The 15,182-nt window shown below is 55.0% G+C and overlaps 3 protein-coding genes across 3 annotated transcripts; 1 reads left to right on the forward strand and 2 right to left on the reverse strand.

Moving 5' to 3' along the window:
* Nucleotides 1–482: 482 nt before the first annotated feature.
* COL26b_000292 (uncharacterized protein) lies at nucleotides 483–3,940 on the reverse strand (the record flags this gene model as incomplete). The annotated part of the gene is made up of 2 exons (XM_053173262.1): nucleotides 483–3,834; nucleotides 3,909–3,940. 2 exons carry the CDS (start codon nucleotides 3,938–3,940, stop codon nucleotides 483–485), a joined length of 3,384 nt encoding a protein of 1,127 aa, XP_053042968.1.
* A 4,583-nt stretch (nucleotides 3,941–8,523) lies between these two features.
* On the forward strand, nucleotides 8,524–9,866 carry COL26b_000293 (uncharacterized protein; the record flags this gene model as incomplete). The annotated part of the gene is made up of 4 exons (XM_053173263.1): nucleotides 8,524–8,783; nucleotides 8,852–9,000; nucleotides 9,227–9,716; nucleotides 9,809–9,866. 4 exons carry the CDS (start codon nucleotides 8,524–8,526, stop codon nucleotides 9,864–9,866), a joined length of 957 nt encoding a protein of 318 aa, XP_053042969.1.
* Nucleotides 9,867–10,494: 628 nt separating this feature from the next.
* Nucleotides 10,495–14,439, reverse strand: COL26b_000294 (uncharacterized protein; the record flags this gene model as incomplete). The annotated part of the gene is made up of 2 exons (XM_053173264.1): nucleotides 10,495–13,683; nucleotides 13,765–14,439. 2 exons carry the CDS (start codon nucleotides 14,437–14,439, stop codon nucleotides 10,495–10,497), a joined length of 3,864 nt encoding a protein of 1,287 aa, XP_053042970.1.
* Nucleotides 14,440–15,182: the final 743 nt, after the last annotated feature.

Here is a 15,182-nt window from a genome sequence, read left to right on the forward strand (position 1 = left end):
GAAAATTGTGTCACCAAGACTTGCTCGACAATGAGGAGGCTATCGCCAACGAACTCATCAATCGTCTTGGGGACGTAGCCGAATTCGAAACTGCTCGCGAGACTATGTTTCGCCATCTCCTTAATCTCTCTGGCGACTTTTCCTTTGATTTTCTCCGGGGGTGCGCTCTTGGCATTTGTGGTTGTTCTCAACAATATCCGCGTCAGAGGCCCCACGCATACAGCAGCTCACATTCACAATACAACGTCGAACATCATGATTGACGTTTCAATTCATCGTATTGGGAGTCTGAAAAAACCCATCCCCACCATTTCATGACGGGGTATTACACCAAGTAGACTAAATATAAACACCCAAATAGATATCCCAACAAACTCCCTTCGTGATCCGGGGTATATAAAAAGAAGAAATAAGAATAAAAAGCGGAAATGATACGCCGTCCATATCACGGTCCTAAGATTGCACTTTCCCCATTTGTCGACTCAAATCCACGATGGGACCTTCATGCGCTGGTGTGTAACGCCGCCCGCCGGCTTCCTCCTCCGGCTACCCAGATTCAAGAGGTCTCCGTTTCCGGCTTCGGCCAGGTCCTCGAAATGCTGATGACCGACCGTGATGAGCTTAATGATGTTTCCGAACCCCACCGCCACAGATGCTGTGCCGACCTTGACCATAGGACCAAGCTCAGATATGATGAGATGCGAGCCGTTCTCGAACTCCGAGTGCAACGGCTTGGTCTCGTAAATCTCCTCGCGACCCAGCTCTGAGGCGAGCCATACTTCCCAGTTGTCCTGAGATCTGCTAGGCCTCTTCTCTAGTCGTTGATACATCCTCCGTCGTAGCCCGCCCGTTGTTGTCGGAGACGACTCTCCACTGCTTGATCCACTGTCGTAGTTGTCCTTCCGAACGCCAACAAGGAAGCCATTGGGGAGCGCCTCCCACGTGCCAGGGTTGGCGATTTGCCGCTTCGACTCGATTGTATCGTGCCACAAAGAGCAGCTGCGGCTGGGCGGCATGCTCGTGTTGCGGAAGCAGATGACATTCCCTTCCTCCTTACAGGTGTAAGTCTGGATGATACAGTCGCCCGAGTCAGCGTGGTTGTAAGCGATGCCAAATGACACAAGTCCAACCGAGCCGCACTGCGGTTTGCGCCGCGAGGAGTGGAAACACCTGAGAGACCGCGGCTGGATTGGCTCCGTTTCAAACGTGTGGAGCAGGGTGTTGGTCTTCGCGTCGACGAGATCGACCGTCTGAGATCTGGCAACTAGAAACGAGCTAAGCGCAGAGAGCGGCACGACTTGATACGCGTCTCGATCCTCGATGGAGTGAACATCCAAGCTTTGCGAAACCCACGAGTTGTCTTGCTGATGCGTTGCAACGTGGATGCACCCCTTTCTGGATGCAGTCAGGATCGATAGTTGCTGGTTTCCGCCCGGCACGTTCTTCTGCACCAGCGGCCGAACTGAGATGAGCGGGCTCTTGCAGATGGTAAACTCCATGGGCTCCTTTGAGCCGGGGAAGATCTGGGTCATCGTTCCGTTTCGTCGCACAATGACCAGAGGGCTCGAGTAGTCGAACGTCGGCGTGCCGAAAAAGAAACCCTCCGGTTTTTGGCCATTCAGTTCCACCGGCACTGATTTGCTCCACCGGTGCTCTTGCAAGTTCCATAGAAAGACCTTGCGAGACGATAACAGAGCCAACCAGTTGGACTTCTTGTCTGTTGCGACGGCCAAGACGGGGAAGGGATTCTCTGGCGGTGGTTCGACATCAGCGAGCGAGTAGCCAATGATGCCCGATCGAACGTCCCAAACCCGCACTGAGCGGTCGAGACCTACGGAGATGATGTGACCGTCGTAAGACGACGACATCAGAACAACGTCGAGGGCGTGTTCCTCCGGCAATGTCTCGACTGCAAGGAGAGGCTGATCGCTGAAGTCGTCATTTCGTCTGGATTCGGCATCGTCACCCCATAACAAGTAATGCATGAGAAGACGTACAGCCGACACGATGAACAGCACGGTAACTAGAAAATGCTTCAAGTGGTGGTCAATGAAGTCGTAAAGCGCTGGTAACAAGGGTCGCTCGGGCATGCGCGGGGTACGATCGGCGCCGTTGAGTACAAAGACCAGTGGATCGTAGACGCGCGCGGTGTAACTGTGGGAGTTCGGCTTGATGACGTTGATGACCTCGCGCGCGCTTTCGTGGTCTTGCAACCGAAGCCACGACGTCGGACTGCGCGCTTGATGAATGTCGACAAGCATCGCATTCTTCTGCTGGCTGAAGTTGACGGTGTCTCGACCTATCCTGAAAATTCCACGTATAAGCCTGAACATCGTGTCATTCTCGAAAAAGTGCCACTGCGCAATCAAGACAAAAGTGATCATGACGACGGTGCCGGCGATCCGAGTTGACAGAGCGATCTTTCCTTGAAGCATGGCCTCGAACCAGCTTCTTTTGAGTGGCTGCTCCTGGCCATATCGATTGTTCTTGAGCGATGCTTTGGCGAGTGCGTCACCCAGCTCTGTTCGCCGGACATCGACGCTGAGGACGGCCAGAAAGAATGTCGACAGGTAGAAAAAGTCAAACACAATTGCAACGGAAACAAAAGTGCAGAACGCGGACACGCCGGGTGAGACCACCTTGGACAGGCCCCACAGAATGAAGACGTTTTGCGCTGAACTGGCTAAAGCGATGTGTGCCGTTTCGCCAAATGCACGGCTGATTCGACTACTCGTGCTGTTTTCCGAGGGAGTCATGATGACGGCGTTGATAAGCCTGAAAATGTTCTCGAGACTCATCGAGAGAACCACGACCGGATACGCCGCTTGTGGAATCCCCGAGAGGTCGACGCGAAAAACGGCACATACCGTGAAACTCGACATTATGGAAACAACGATCTGAGCGAAGACCATGACTATGAGGCCGACCTTGGACTTGACGGCTCGTAATTTTGAAAGGCTGAATAAGAAGTAAACCGATACCAGGCCGTATGCAAGAGCCAGTATTACCGTATCTTGCATAGAAATGGGCATGAATTGGAACTCATAGAGCTGGCTGGTCATGCTCTTGCCGTCGGCGGGATATGCGGTCCAAGTGTTTCTCATACGTGTGGCAAGTGCTTCTGCCTTTCTTTCCCATTGGCGGCCAACCGGTGAATCGCGGAGGTGAATTAGGGTGATCACCAAGGCATCCGCTGCCATTAGTTTTCGGTCCTCGAAGCGTTTTCCGCTGAAGACAATGGAGTGCCTCAGAGTCACATTGACTGAGGTAGGTTGCGTTTTCCTAGCATTCACTGTCGATAGAATGTCCGCGTCGTCGAGTATGCGCTCCGTGGAGCAGGCCCAGTACTGAAGTGGCGAATGGAAGAACCATGACTGATTTGTGAGGCCATTGACGACATGGAAGGCATCCCGGTCTCCTGGAGCGAGATCCACGTGCGGGTCGTGGAGACGGAGGGTCGTTACGGGCCGGCGCGGGCTGAAATCTTTGGTGGGACCAAGAAGCTCATCTTGCAGTTCAAGAGCGCCAAGCAAGACATCGCGTTCCAAAGCCTTCATGTAACTGCCGTGGACCCATATGGAACGCATTATAACGTCGGGCTCGGTGCTGTTCTCCTTGAGCGGCTGCGCTGCAGTCCACACGTGGTGGGGGAGGTTGGAGGCGCCATTGCTAAGGTCGGACGTGTATAGATATGGAAATGGGTAGATGAGGATAGCGGCAACGGCCACAGAAATGATGAGTGTCGTGACGACGTGTCTCGCAGCGTATCGACCGTATCGCGCAAAGCATCGACGGAGAGGATGGTTCGGGGCAAGGACAGGAGCTTCCGTAGTTCTGAAGGGCAGTTAGTCAAGAGATGCGCGTGAGGCCGGGGCACGAGTGCGGGCGGTAGTGTGAGCGGTCCATACCCTCGCAAAGGATACAACAGATACCAAATCATCTGCGGCGACGGTTGCAAGTTGACTTGCAGCAGCTGCAGCAGAAGAAGAGGTTAAACTCGGTTGCAGAAGCGGAGGCGGCTCAGGCGAGCTTTCGAACCATCCACTGTTTATCTGCACAGAATGATGTTGGAGGCCTGCAGGAGTTGGTCGTCGCACTCATGATTCGGTTCGACGGGCGGGCTAGGCAAGGCGGCCAGACGGATGGGACATTAGCAACGGGCCGGGGGATCGTTGGTTGTGCAGGTGTGTCGAAACTGGGGAACGGAGAGGTGAAAGCTTTTGAAATCAATGCGCGCGAAGGAGGGATGTGGGCGCGGCTCTGGCAAGTAGTGTGTATTTGCGTCTGGGAGGAGACGGGGATTGGACGTGGTCGGTCGGTTCCACGTTCGTCGGTCGATCGGGTGTCGGGAGAGGGTGGAAGTGGAACGACGGCGGCGGGCACCTGCGATGGAGCCAGACGACAGAAGACAAGACTAATCCTGCTAGTCCGGACTGGCGGCTTGGAAGACGTTGCGGAAATTGTGTTAGTCGTAAGTCGGGAGGGATTCAATTGGGACGCATGTCCTTTCGTCGGTGCGCTGGTGGGTGTTGTTTGTGCCCGGCGTCTGTGGTGCGGGCGGAGCAAGTCGCAGGCGCTCAAGTCTGGGAGCAATTAATGTCGTTGGAGTTCGACAGCTTGGGCGACGGGAGATGCGGAGAATGATATGCGGCGGCCAAGGCAGGCGTAAATTGGGACGGCTTTCGGGGGGCGACCCTGGGTTGGTAAAGCGGGAGGTTGATGGTGTTGAAAAAAGACGACGTATTTCTTTGGCAGGTGATTGGGAGCTAAGGCAAGGTCAGGTAAGGTAGTGAGTATCGATCGGTGGATGTAGAGATGTGGTAGCAAGCACGGCGTGGCGTGGCGTGGTGGTGTGGGTTGGCCGACCTGACAGGACGCTGCGGGACAGGAGAGGCAGGGCGGGTGCGATGCGAAAGTGTCCCTGTTGCAGTGTGCAGAGGGGATCGCACACCACCACCGGGAACCCCATCCAGGGGTACCGATCTACTTAGATAGGCACCTACCTCTCGTCGATTGCTCTTAGGTGACTGCCTCGCTGCATACCACCAGACCTTACGTCAGGCGGCTCAGGTGAGGCCCAGGTGCCGGCACTTCTCTCCACAGGGCGTTTTCCTCAAGTAATAGCGCCGCATATGATATCGCAGTACCTGAGGTGACTGCACCAGCTTTAGGTGGCCCAAGACAACCGACCCGACAGCACGTCGCTGGGGGCGAGGAGCATGGTACACACACACTTGTGTGGGCAGCGAACAGCGAGGAGGGCGCTGGTTGTCGGTGAGCAATGGGCACCGCACCGCACCTCAGTCCACTGAATGGTGGTGGAACCTGCCGACGGCCATGGCGTGGTGTGTCGGGGAACATGGGACGACTTCCCTGCGAGGGTGGGCAGGAAACTTAGTGAGATGGGCCCCCCCGGGGGGAAAAGATGAGACCCGGGGACTTAGAAGATACCTCGTCTCTGCGAGAATCCAAGACCAAGACCAAGACCAAGGCTTGGAGCAGGAGACGCTAGAAGCCAAGCCAGGGGCGTTTTGGCGTTGCCGCCAAGCTGGAGACGTCTTGCGTGTCTGAATGTAGTGTAGTGTATGTGATGGCAGATCGCCCACTAGAGCAAGCCCCCTTCTCCCGCTTGACGCTGACACCGGCGCTGACGTCTGCAGCTCTCCTGTCCTGCTTCCTGGGGGTGTCCAAGACTTGAGACAAGACCTGAAAGGCTTCTTTCAAGCCAATAATTTGTAAAGGAGGTGCTGCCCTCCTTCTCGCGCCAACTTGACGACCTTCGTGCTGCCGCACGGCAAAAGCCCAGCCCAGCCCACCACTGATCCTCCAGGATATCCGAAGGGAAATCATGGGACGCGTGTAGCTCAGACCTCATGGCAAGCAGGGACGAGAGGAGACGTCGCCTGGACTTCGCGGGCAGCTCCAGGCGAGGTAGGGCAAATCCACGCGACGGGGAAGAAAGATAAGGTTGGAAATTGAGGGGTAGTTTGGGAACGTCCTTGGGGGGGCTATTTTGGGGGCGACAAAGTCAAAATCCAAGTTGGGGGATCCTGAGATGAAGGCCAAGCGGAGCAGCTCACGCACGAGACAAGTCAAACAGCCGCCGGCCATGCGTACCTGCTGCATCTCTGCGTGGCTTCTGGCTTCTGCTCTGCATCTCAGTTCCTCAGACTCGGAGGACGCTACCCCTCACCTTGGCCGCTTGATGCCTACCGAGACGTGGTGGGTGGACATACGCTTCGCGTTAGTCTGCCCCCAAAAATGCCAGTGGTGGACGAGTTTCAAACAGATGGACCAAACCTAGAAAGACTCTGGGACATTCCAGAAGGTCAAGGGGGGTAAAAAACCAAAATGCTGCGACAGACAAATCGTGTCTCTCCCTTCGGAATGTATCAAGGTGAACAGGCACATTTTGCCCGCATCCAAGCGAGAGACATTGATAGAGAAAGAGTTCCTGTCGGCTGTTCTTGGCGCGCTCACTAGGACCGCTCGTCTTTCCTGAGCCGGAGAGACAGTAGAGAAACGGGGCTAGTGGTGGTGGTGCCGGTGCCGGCGCTGTCGAGGTAGTGCTGTGCGTGTCAACACGCAGGCAGCCCGAGGACAAGGAGAACATCCACCGTTTGTGTCTGCAGGAGCATTGGCGCGCAGTTCTTGAACTGATTCGTTGTTCGAGTCGTGTTCACCCCCCTCCCTTTCCCCTCAACCCCATCCTGCGCTTCCTGTCTCGTCTTCGCTTGAAGGTCAGCAAGTGTAGGGGTCTCGGGGGACCGGGCGCAACCCGCGCGGGACACACGGGGTGTTGGAAGCTCCAAGCCAGGTGTAAGTGCAAGCTGCTTGCGGTGCGTACGTGCGCACACCTCGTGGTGTACGTTGCGCGGTTTGTTCTGGCGCATTAACGGCGGCCGCGGGCTCGGGGGAAGATACGAGGGAGCAGGTTGAAGCGGGCGCATATCCTTCGAAATCCGGTCCGTCCAGCTCGGAAACGTGCCTCGGTCCATCCCCCTCGGCATGGGGGGGGGGGGGGGATAAAGACAGACAGGACTCAACCCTGGGTGCCTGGCAAAGGTAATGCGCTGCGGACGGCTAAGCGAGCCATGTCTTAGCAATGCAGAGAGCCTGGAATCCCGTCACACTGTCGTGTGGACGGACCGAGGAGGTGAATGTGACGATTGGCACCAGCCCAGCCCAGCCGAGAGTCCCGAACGCCGATCGATATGCGCCAGTGATGGGGTTCGTGGTCATCGTGTCGTTCTGGAATGCATGCACATGGCGAAAACGGTAGATTATGGTGATTATTCATGTCGTGTGAACTGTGGCAAGCTCAAACCGCAAGCTGAGGTGGCTTTGCACGGCCGGATTCGGTTCCAGTGTTTGGCGGTGGTGATGCTGGCTGTGATGAGACCGTGACGGCGACAGTGAATAAGAAGTCCTCCAATGCAGCATGGCTGTCGGTTAGTTCGATCGGGTTCAAATCGGAAGAATTGAATTGATGCAAGTGACACTTGTCGATGTCGGCGGTGTTGGTGTAAGGCAATTGGTGTTGGTTGCTATTGGCGGCAAGCAAGCTTTTCACCCGACGGGAATATCGTCAGGAAGGTCGGACGGAGCTTCTGCTGACGGAACAAAACATCAAAAGGAAAGGGCGGCCGACGCATACTATATAACCAAAAGGGCGACACGACCGGCATGGGCAGATCTGATCTACTACAATCTATAATTAATCAGATGGGCAATCTTGCAGCAGCTTGGGTAGCCTAAGACCAAGTCAAGTGTGATTGCATTTGCGCGAGGTGCGGTGTGTTTGCTCAAAATCACCAATGCTTCCATCATAATCAGCCCAGTTGATGCCAAAGTCAGGCCATTTCCCACCCGGTCCGCCCTTCTCATTGGCTCCGCACCGCCCTGTGCGGTTCGCACCACCAATTGAGACCCCCATCCTCCCCAAGACCCCTAGAGACCCTCGATACGATACCCGTGCTCCCACCCCCTCTTTTTCCGGGTACCCTTCGCGCGCAGAAAGCAACAGCAACAGCAGAACACCCCTGTATCTCGCGTGTTTTCCTCCGCAACAGCGTTCCCAATGTTGCATTCTTTTCTTTTTTTGCCTTTCCTGCAACTGAGCCGGCACTTCGTCTTCAGCTAGCTGTAGCCATGAACCAGTAGCCTGCCTGTTGCTGGTGATCGTAGAACCCGTGAACACTTCCCGGGGCCGCGTTTAAATGACATGACTTTGAAACCGTGAAACGCCAATAGACTCTCTCTCACCGGCACAAATAAGACCATTTTCAAAACTAAACCGAGAGCCACCTGGGAATATCGGGCAGATTTGCTGCATTACACCTTGTCCGGCTCAATTGAGGCATTCATTGAGGCATTCGTCGTAATTCTCGCTCTCCATACGAGAAAAACCCTCCTCCCATCACACCCTGTCTTAGTCATGCGACCACAACTCCATCCCAAATTCATCCTCATCACCATCGCCGGGCGTACCACCGCACTCACTCTCACATCAGGCCCGGCGCCATGGACTCAGAAATCCCGGCACCATCAGGGGACCCCCTGTCCGAGCTGATTACCACCTTCAACGAGCTCAACGGCGCCTTCATCAACGAGCTGAACGAGGAGCCGAGCCCCCTCGAGTTCATGCGCTATGTCGCCCGCAACACGCCTTTCGTCGTCCGCGGGGCTGCTTGCTCGTGGAGGTCGAACAAGACCTGGGACAAGGAGTTCCTGCTGGATGCCTTCAAGGATCAGACTGTCAATGTCGCCGTGACCCCGTTTGGGTGAGTGGTTACTTATCTGCTGTTGTTCATAGCCGAAAATCTCATCACACGACTAACACGTAAAAAAGCAACGCCGATGCGCCAACCTCCCATGACGAAGAAGTAGTCTTCGCAAAGCCCCATGAGGAACATCAAGATTTTGAAGAGTTCCTCAACTACGTGATAGATCAAGAACGAAGCAAAGACACCACCTCAGAAGTCCGCTACGCCCAGACCCGTATGTTTCTCAACCTTCATCTCATCTCACGGCTCTCGCTTCATAATCCTCACGACCCTCTCACAAACACACCACTAGCACTCAATTCTCACTCACATTAACTCCCAACCCTCATTACAAAGTCACTCATACTCACACCCTGTAACGAACCCTCCACTAACCCACTCAGAAAACGACAACCTTCGCAATGAATATCTCCCCCTCTTCAACCACGTCCCCCCCTCAGTCCCCTTCGCCCGCATCGCCCTCGACCGCGACCCGGACGCCATAAACCTCTGGATCGGCAACGCCCGCTCTGTCACAGCCCTTCACAAGGACAACTACGAAAACATCTACGTCCAGGTCCGCGGCCGCAAGCACTTCGTCCTCCTCCCGCCCCTATGCCACCCTTGCGTTAACGAGCAAAGCCTCACCCCCGCGACGTACCACCGCCGGCGTAAAGAGTCCTCCGCCGACGACCTCATCCTGGAGCTTGATTGCGACGACGACAATGACGCGGATGGGGAGAAGGGCAAGCTATCAGATAAAGTCCCGTTTGCGACGTGGGACCCGGACTTCCCCCAGGTCAACGCCATGCCGTACTCTCACCTCGCGGAACCCGTCAGAGTCACCCTCGAACCTGGCGACATGCTCTACCTCCCTGCCATGTGGTACCACAAGGTTTCACAGTCCTGCCCAGCAGACGGCGAAGGGTTCGTGTTGGCGGTCAACTACTGGTGGGTTTCACTCCACCATGCCAAACATCAACACAGGCTCACCCTTTCATCAGGTACGATATGGAATTCAGCGGTCCCTTATACCCATTTAGCTCCTTCGTCAGAAACATCAGTCTACAAAAGTCTTCACCCTCAGCGGCAAGGCAATAAAAGAATGCTCAGGGGGCCAAACGCCATTGATATTAATAACCAGTCTCCCGGCGTGTGATTGGGTCTCGTGTTTCAGTCCCCAACACCGACCGTGTCTCCTTCGCCATATATACATTGTGGTGATATACGCTCGGATTACCTAGAGATGGTTGTCTCGCTCGCCCTCGCACACCTCAGGGCCTGTCCCCTTCTCTCCCGTCTCCCGTCATCGTAGGCAGATAAATGTCACGTAATCTGCTGGCCAGCCTGGCCCTTCAAATGGGCCCAGATAGCCCCGTTGCTCCGAAAATGAACGCCAAAGACCGCATCCGCGGAGAGTATCTCATAGTACACTTTTTTCCCCGCCCTTTGCCCAAAAGTTTCGTCTCCATTCCCTTACCCGGCCTCGGTTGGTATGCATATAATATAAACGCAAAGACGGATCCAAGGGGTATGCATGTGTGAAGAGAACAAATGAGAGACGACGATCAATCACCGTCGACGACTGCCCCTCGCAAAAAACGACTCTAGAAGTTGAGTTCCTACTCCCGCAACGCAACCAGCCCCCATGAACATGCACGAGGGCGCAATGCAGACAGCCCACCCGTCCACCCAAAAAAAAAAAAACACCGGAAAGAAGCGATCAGGATTAGTTGAGGAATCCCTTGCACGCCGCCGTACCGCAAAGACAGGGAATGCGGTCCAAACTGCCGATCTCACGTTCGAATTTGTAGTCGTATGTCAGTTCCTCGTCTGCGGGGATGTTAGCATATTCCTCAAACCACGAATCAGAACAATACTCACGCTGTGCAATGTCCCGGAGAGCATAAATAACGATTCGTTTGCTTCCATCCACCTTAATGATCTTGGCCGTACAGTTGGGCATGCAGCTGTGGTTGATGAATCGAGCAATACCGCCCTTCTTGGTCGCATCAATGACGGTATTATCGTCGATGCGGAACAAGTAACTGCTGCCCATGCCGCTCTTGAGGTAGCGCTTCTCCCGAATCTCCGAGATGGACTGTCTGACTTGTTCGCCCACGTACTCGATAATCATGTCATCCTTGTTGATGTTCTCTTCCGTATAGAGACCCCAGTTGTGGATGGCAGATCTAGCAAATTTGACTGGCTTCTTCCGCTTCTTAAGCTGGTTGAATTTGAAGGCATCAGAGTCGCCCGACATCTTCTTCTCGTCCTGAAGAGCTGACACGTGGCGACGGTTGTTTGCACGATTAGCTCTCGAGTTGCCCTTGGCGACGACCTTTTCAGCGACAGCAAGCCTGCTGGCCTCAACCGCCGCATCCTTGCCATCCTTCTTGTACTTCGCCTGCCGTGCCTCTCTTTGTTTCTGGACCTTGATGTGATGAGGCAGGTATTTGGACTTTTCGGCGTTAAGAATCTTCTTGACACCTTCGGTTCGTGCGGAACCGGTGGAATTAGAGACGTAGTAGCCTTCAATACCAACCGCACGATCGATAGACCCGTCCTTTGAGTTGAGTTCTCGTACCCTGTTGCGCCGCCAAAGCCAAAGAAGCGGGTCCCCCAGATCTGCCCCTCCAAACCTTTTGCTGAGCCTGGCCAAGTCTGGCATATCCGCAGCTGACATGGACAACTCTTGCATGGTTGCAATATCCAGCTTGAAGTCGGTAGGCAGATCAAGAGCGCGTCTCGGCGTCGTTGAGTACAGGGTGAAATCTACAGCAGCAACAGGCTCGTCCTCCCTCTTTGCTGCTAATGCTGGTGCTGGCTCTGGCTCTGGCTTCACCTCCTCCACCGGGGTCTTCGCGGGGACCGGCTCTTCCTCTTCTGTTTCTGCAACCGACTGTGCTTGCTGTTGCTTTTTCAGAGCCTCACGTTCCTCGAACAGTTGTTTCTTTGATTTCTTCTTTGACTTCAACTTCTTCGCCGAAGCTTTAGTTGAGAGGGCCGGGGTTTCGGAGCGAGTCTCGCTTCGCACATCAGCCATGTCGACATCAGGCGTGGCTTCCTCGGATATTTCATGAACTGGCAAGTCGGGCTCCATGTTATCCAGCGTGACCCCAAAGAGTTCCTCGTCGGACTTCTTATGGCGCTTAACTGCTGACCGAAGCTCAAGGTCCAGTTTTCTCTTCTTGGTCGAGGTCAGCCCATCAACAACCGCAAAGCTTGCCTCGGTCATGGAGTCTTCCTCCGCAGGGCCCCACGAAGCAAAGTCTTCTCTGGATACATCATCGTCTGTACTCATGCGACTGCGCGGCCGAGAATCAGGCTCTTCCGTGTCCCTTGCGACAGACTCTCTGACCTCAACTTCTTCGTCGGATTCGACATCGCTATCGTAGCTCTTCAGTCGATGGTGCAGTGACCTGAAAGCACCGCGGCTTTGAGGAGCACGCTTGCGCGAGAAGGGATCCATAAACCCAACATTATTACGAGCTCCGTGTCCTGTGGCCTTGGCTTTACGAATACGGGGTAGGGAGGATATCTCTAGACGGCCGGTACGACGCTCGATGGGATCTGCTCCCGAGTTGGGAGTAGCACCACCAGGACTCTCGTCACCTGCATCTACGGTAACCGACGGGACAGAACCAGCCGGATCTCTGAGACCGAGTTTCTGGCGCATCGCGACATGATTGGAGGGGTTGAGGAAATTCGTCAAAGTAGGAGCGGCAACCCGTGATCTGATGTGCTTGATCAGATGCTCTGCCAGTTCTCTGGCAACAACATCGCAAGCTTCCATGACAGGGTCAAAGTTCTTAGCTCTTTGTCGCTTTTCCTCTTCCAGATCTGCTTCCTCTTCGCGACGGCGGCGATCCTTATCCTCTCGCAATCGCTGATCGGTTCGACGCTTTCGTTCGGGGCTAGGGGTTCGTCGTGAGCGCGGAGCTGGGGCTGCCGACTCAGAGTCTCGAGATGAGTTCTGCGGGAGGTAGAGCTGCATAACCATATTGTATGTGAACAGGTCGGTGTGATTAGCAGCTCTATAGCACTTCATGGCTTCATTTCGACCGTGGAAGGTGTTCGGAAAGACAATAAAGTAGCCTGTTCTGTCGATGCGAATTTCGTCAAAAGCGAAAGCCTTGAGGCGCTTCTTCATGTGCGGAATTGTCGTAACCATGACGGGCACATGTTCGTGCGCAACAAACACATACGGGTCGTTTTCGAGTTGCTTCGCGATAGCCTTATCCTCTATAGCGACATGCCCCTTTGGCTGACTTGGCACCCAGGGAGGGACACCAGCCACTGCTTGCCGATGGGACGAGGGGCCCTTTGGCGCCAATGGTGGTGGACCAGGAACCTTTTCGGGCACATTAACCCGCGGGCCTGTTGGAGGCGCCTTTGAAGCAGTGTGTACAGTGTGTACATCTTGGGATGCACGCTCTCTTCTCAAGGCTTCTTCAAGCATGCGAGCGCTTTTCTTGCCCTCGGGGTCATACTCGACTCGTATTTGGTTCGCCTCAATTCGCTGCCCGTGCATAGCTTTCACAGCGCGGCGCGCGGCATCAATTGCTCTGATCGGGTTGAGCCTCGAGCGACCGGGATGCGCATCCTTGTATCGAAACGTCGCAAAGCCAAGATAGCTGCCTGTCTCAGGATGCATCTTGTTGCTGCTCTCTGCAATGTCTCCAAATGTCGCGAAAGCTGCCGTCACCTTGGAAAAGGTGATGAGAGGATTGAAGCCAGTCACGACGATCTGTGTTGGTGGGCCAGGCCCAAGCGAGGTTTTCGAGTCGTACGGATACGGCTTGAGATTATACGGCGACTGTCGCAGTCGAGACTTTGGAAGGTGGAAGTCGGTGTTGATATAGCCCAATCGCCCGCCTTTAGCGAGGCGAGGGTCTGGAGGGGGGGTGTCATCTTCCTACTCAGTTTATTAGCCATAGCTCTCACTCAAAAGATGACGCCCCCCCTCCATGGGCGGATATGTTATGTTTGTACGTACCAATCCAAACTCCTTGTATATCGGCTTGGCACTTTTCTTATTGTGCTTCGACAGGGTCCGGTCGTTAAATGGATCATATGTGCATTTGATGCCTTTCGTGGTTCGAGAAAGATCTCGCGCAGGAGTGCGCTCAATGGGTGAGGGCTCCGGGAGCGAGCCGTTCAGGCGGGATAATGGGGTATTGCGGGAGGCCGATGCCTCATCCCGATCGATGGTTTGTGCGTGGACCATGTTCGTCTTCGGCAGGCCAGCATTTCCCGAGTATGAAGGTGATTCTATTGAGGTGAGCGGCGTGCCGCTGGTGGTGGGTATATGAGATGAGCCGTTCGGGGCGGCCTGTCGCGCAGAGGTGCTGAAGACGGAGGAAGAGCCAGTGCTCGCGTAAGAGCTCGCAGATCCAACGGCGTTGAGTGTATCTCCTAAAGGCGACTCATGGCCATCGGCCGGCTGTTGAGAGGAGTCGGAGAGTAGGCCATCAGTACCAGATGGCGCTCGGGCGCTTGTGCCGTTGAGCGAAGCGGTAGCACCACTTTTCTGGCCAACAAGCAGGCCACTGGTAGCAGGAGTATCTTGTGTCTTGGCCTTGGCCTTTTCTCTCTCGGTGGCCCTGTCCCTGGCAGCACGTGGTGCGGCAGGAAAGAATTGCGCGAAGCTCGCCGACGGTTGGCGGGTCATCGTGAGGTGTATCTGTCTCTACCACTCCCGCCTGCGACCGACCATCGTCTCTTGCGTGTCGGGTGCTTCAGAGGGCAGAGGGCATCGCTGGAGACAACAGCGGCAGGAGCGTGGCGGGAGACAGATGCGCGATGTTGAGGTTCACGCGACCGAGGAGGAGTCGACACCGACACGGGCGGTTGGCGGCTGGCGGGCTAGCAAGGGGGGCAATAGCCTAACTGCGTCATCCAAGGATGGAGATACCCAGTCGCGAATGGTTCGACTTCGACGCAGTCAATCTGCGAAGGTCGTAGATGGAAGCGGTGTGCCGTGCGATGCGATCGACGAAAGGCGAGGGCGGGAAAAAAATAGAGCAGTGAGGTCAGAAAGTTGGAGGTTGAAGAGTGTCCAAACTCTTTCAGGGATGCGATTTAGCGGAGACCAGCACGGAACAAGGCGAGGGAGAGCACCGTTGCAGCATGGGTATCCGTAAATTGCTTTGGTTCAGGCACCTCTGGCGGGTGGTAGAGTCAAGGTACTGCTCACCGCATTCCTGTCGCCAGGTACACTCGAATACCTCCAAGTGGACTGGTGGACACTGGTTGGCAGCTGGCACGTGACAAACTTCGGGTCCCGACGCGTAGAACCTTTTGCGCGTTTCTCACCAAAGATACAGGGGTGTCAAAGAAGCTACCCCGTCACTTTGGCGTCATGAGCCAATGAGAGAATTCGGCTTAATTGTTCAAGATAATTCCCAAGACTAT

The sequence above is a fragment of the Colletotrichum chrysophilum genome (assembly GCF_026319265.1).
Source record: "Colletotrichum chrysophilum strain AFK26 chromosome Unknown scaffold_1, whole genome shotgun sequence".
NCBI classification, from domain to species: Eukaryota; Fungi; Ascomycota; class Sordariomycetes; order Glomerellales; family Glomerellaceae; genus Colletotrichum; species Colletotrichum chrysophilum.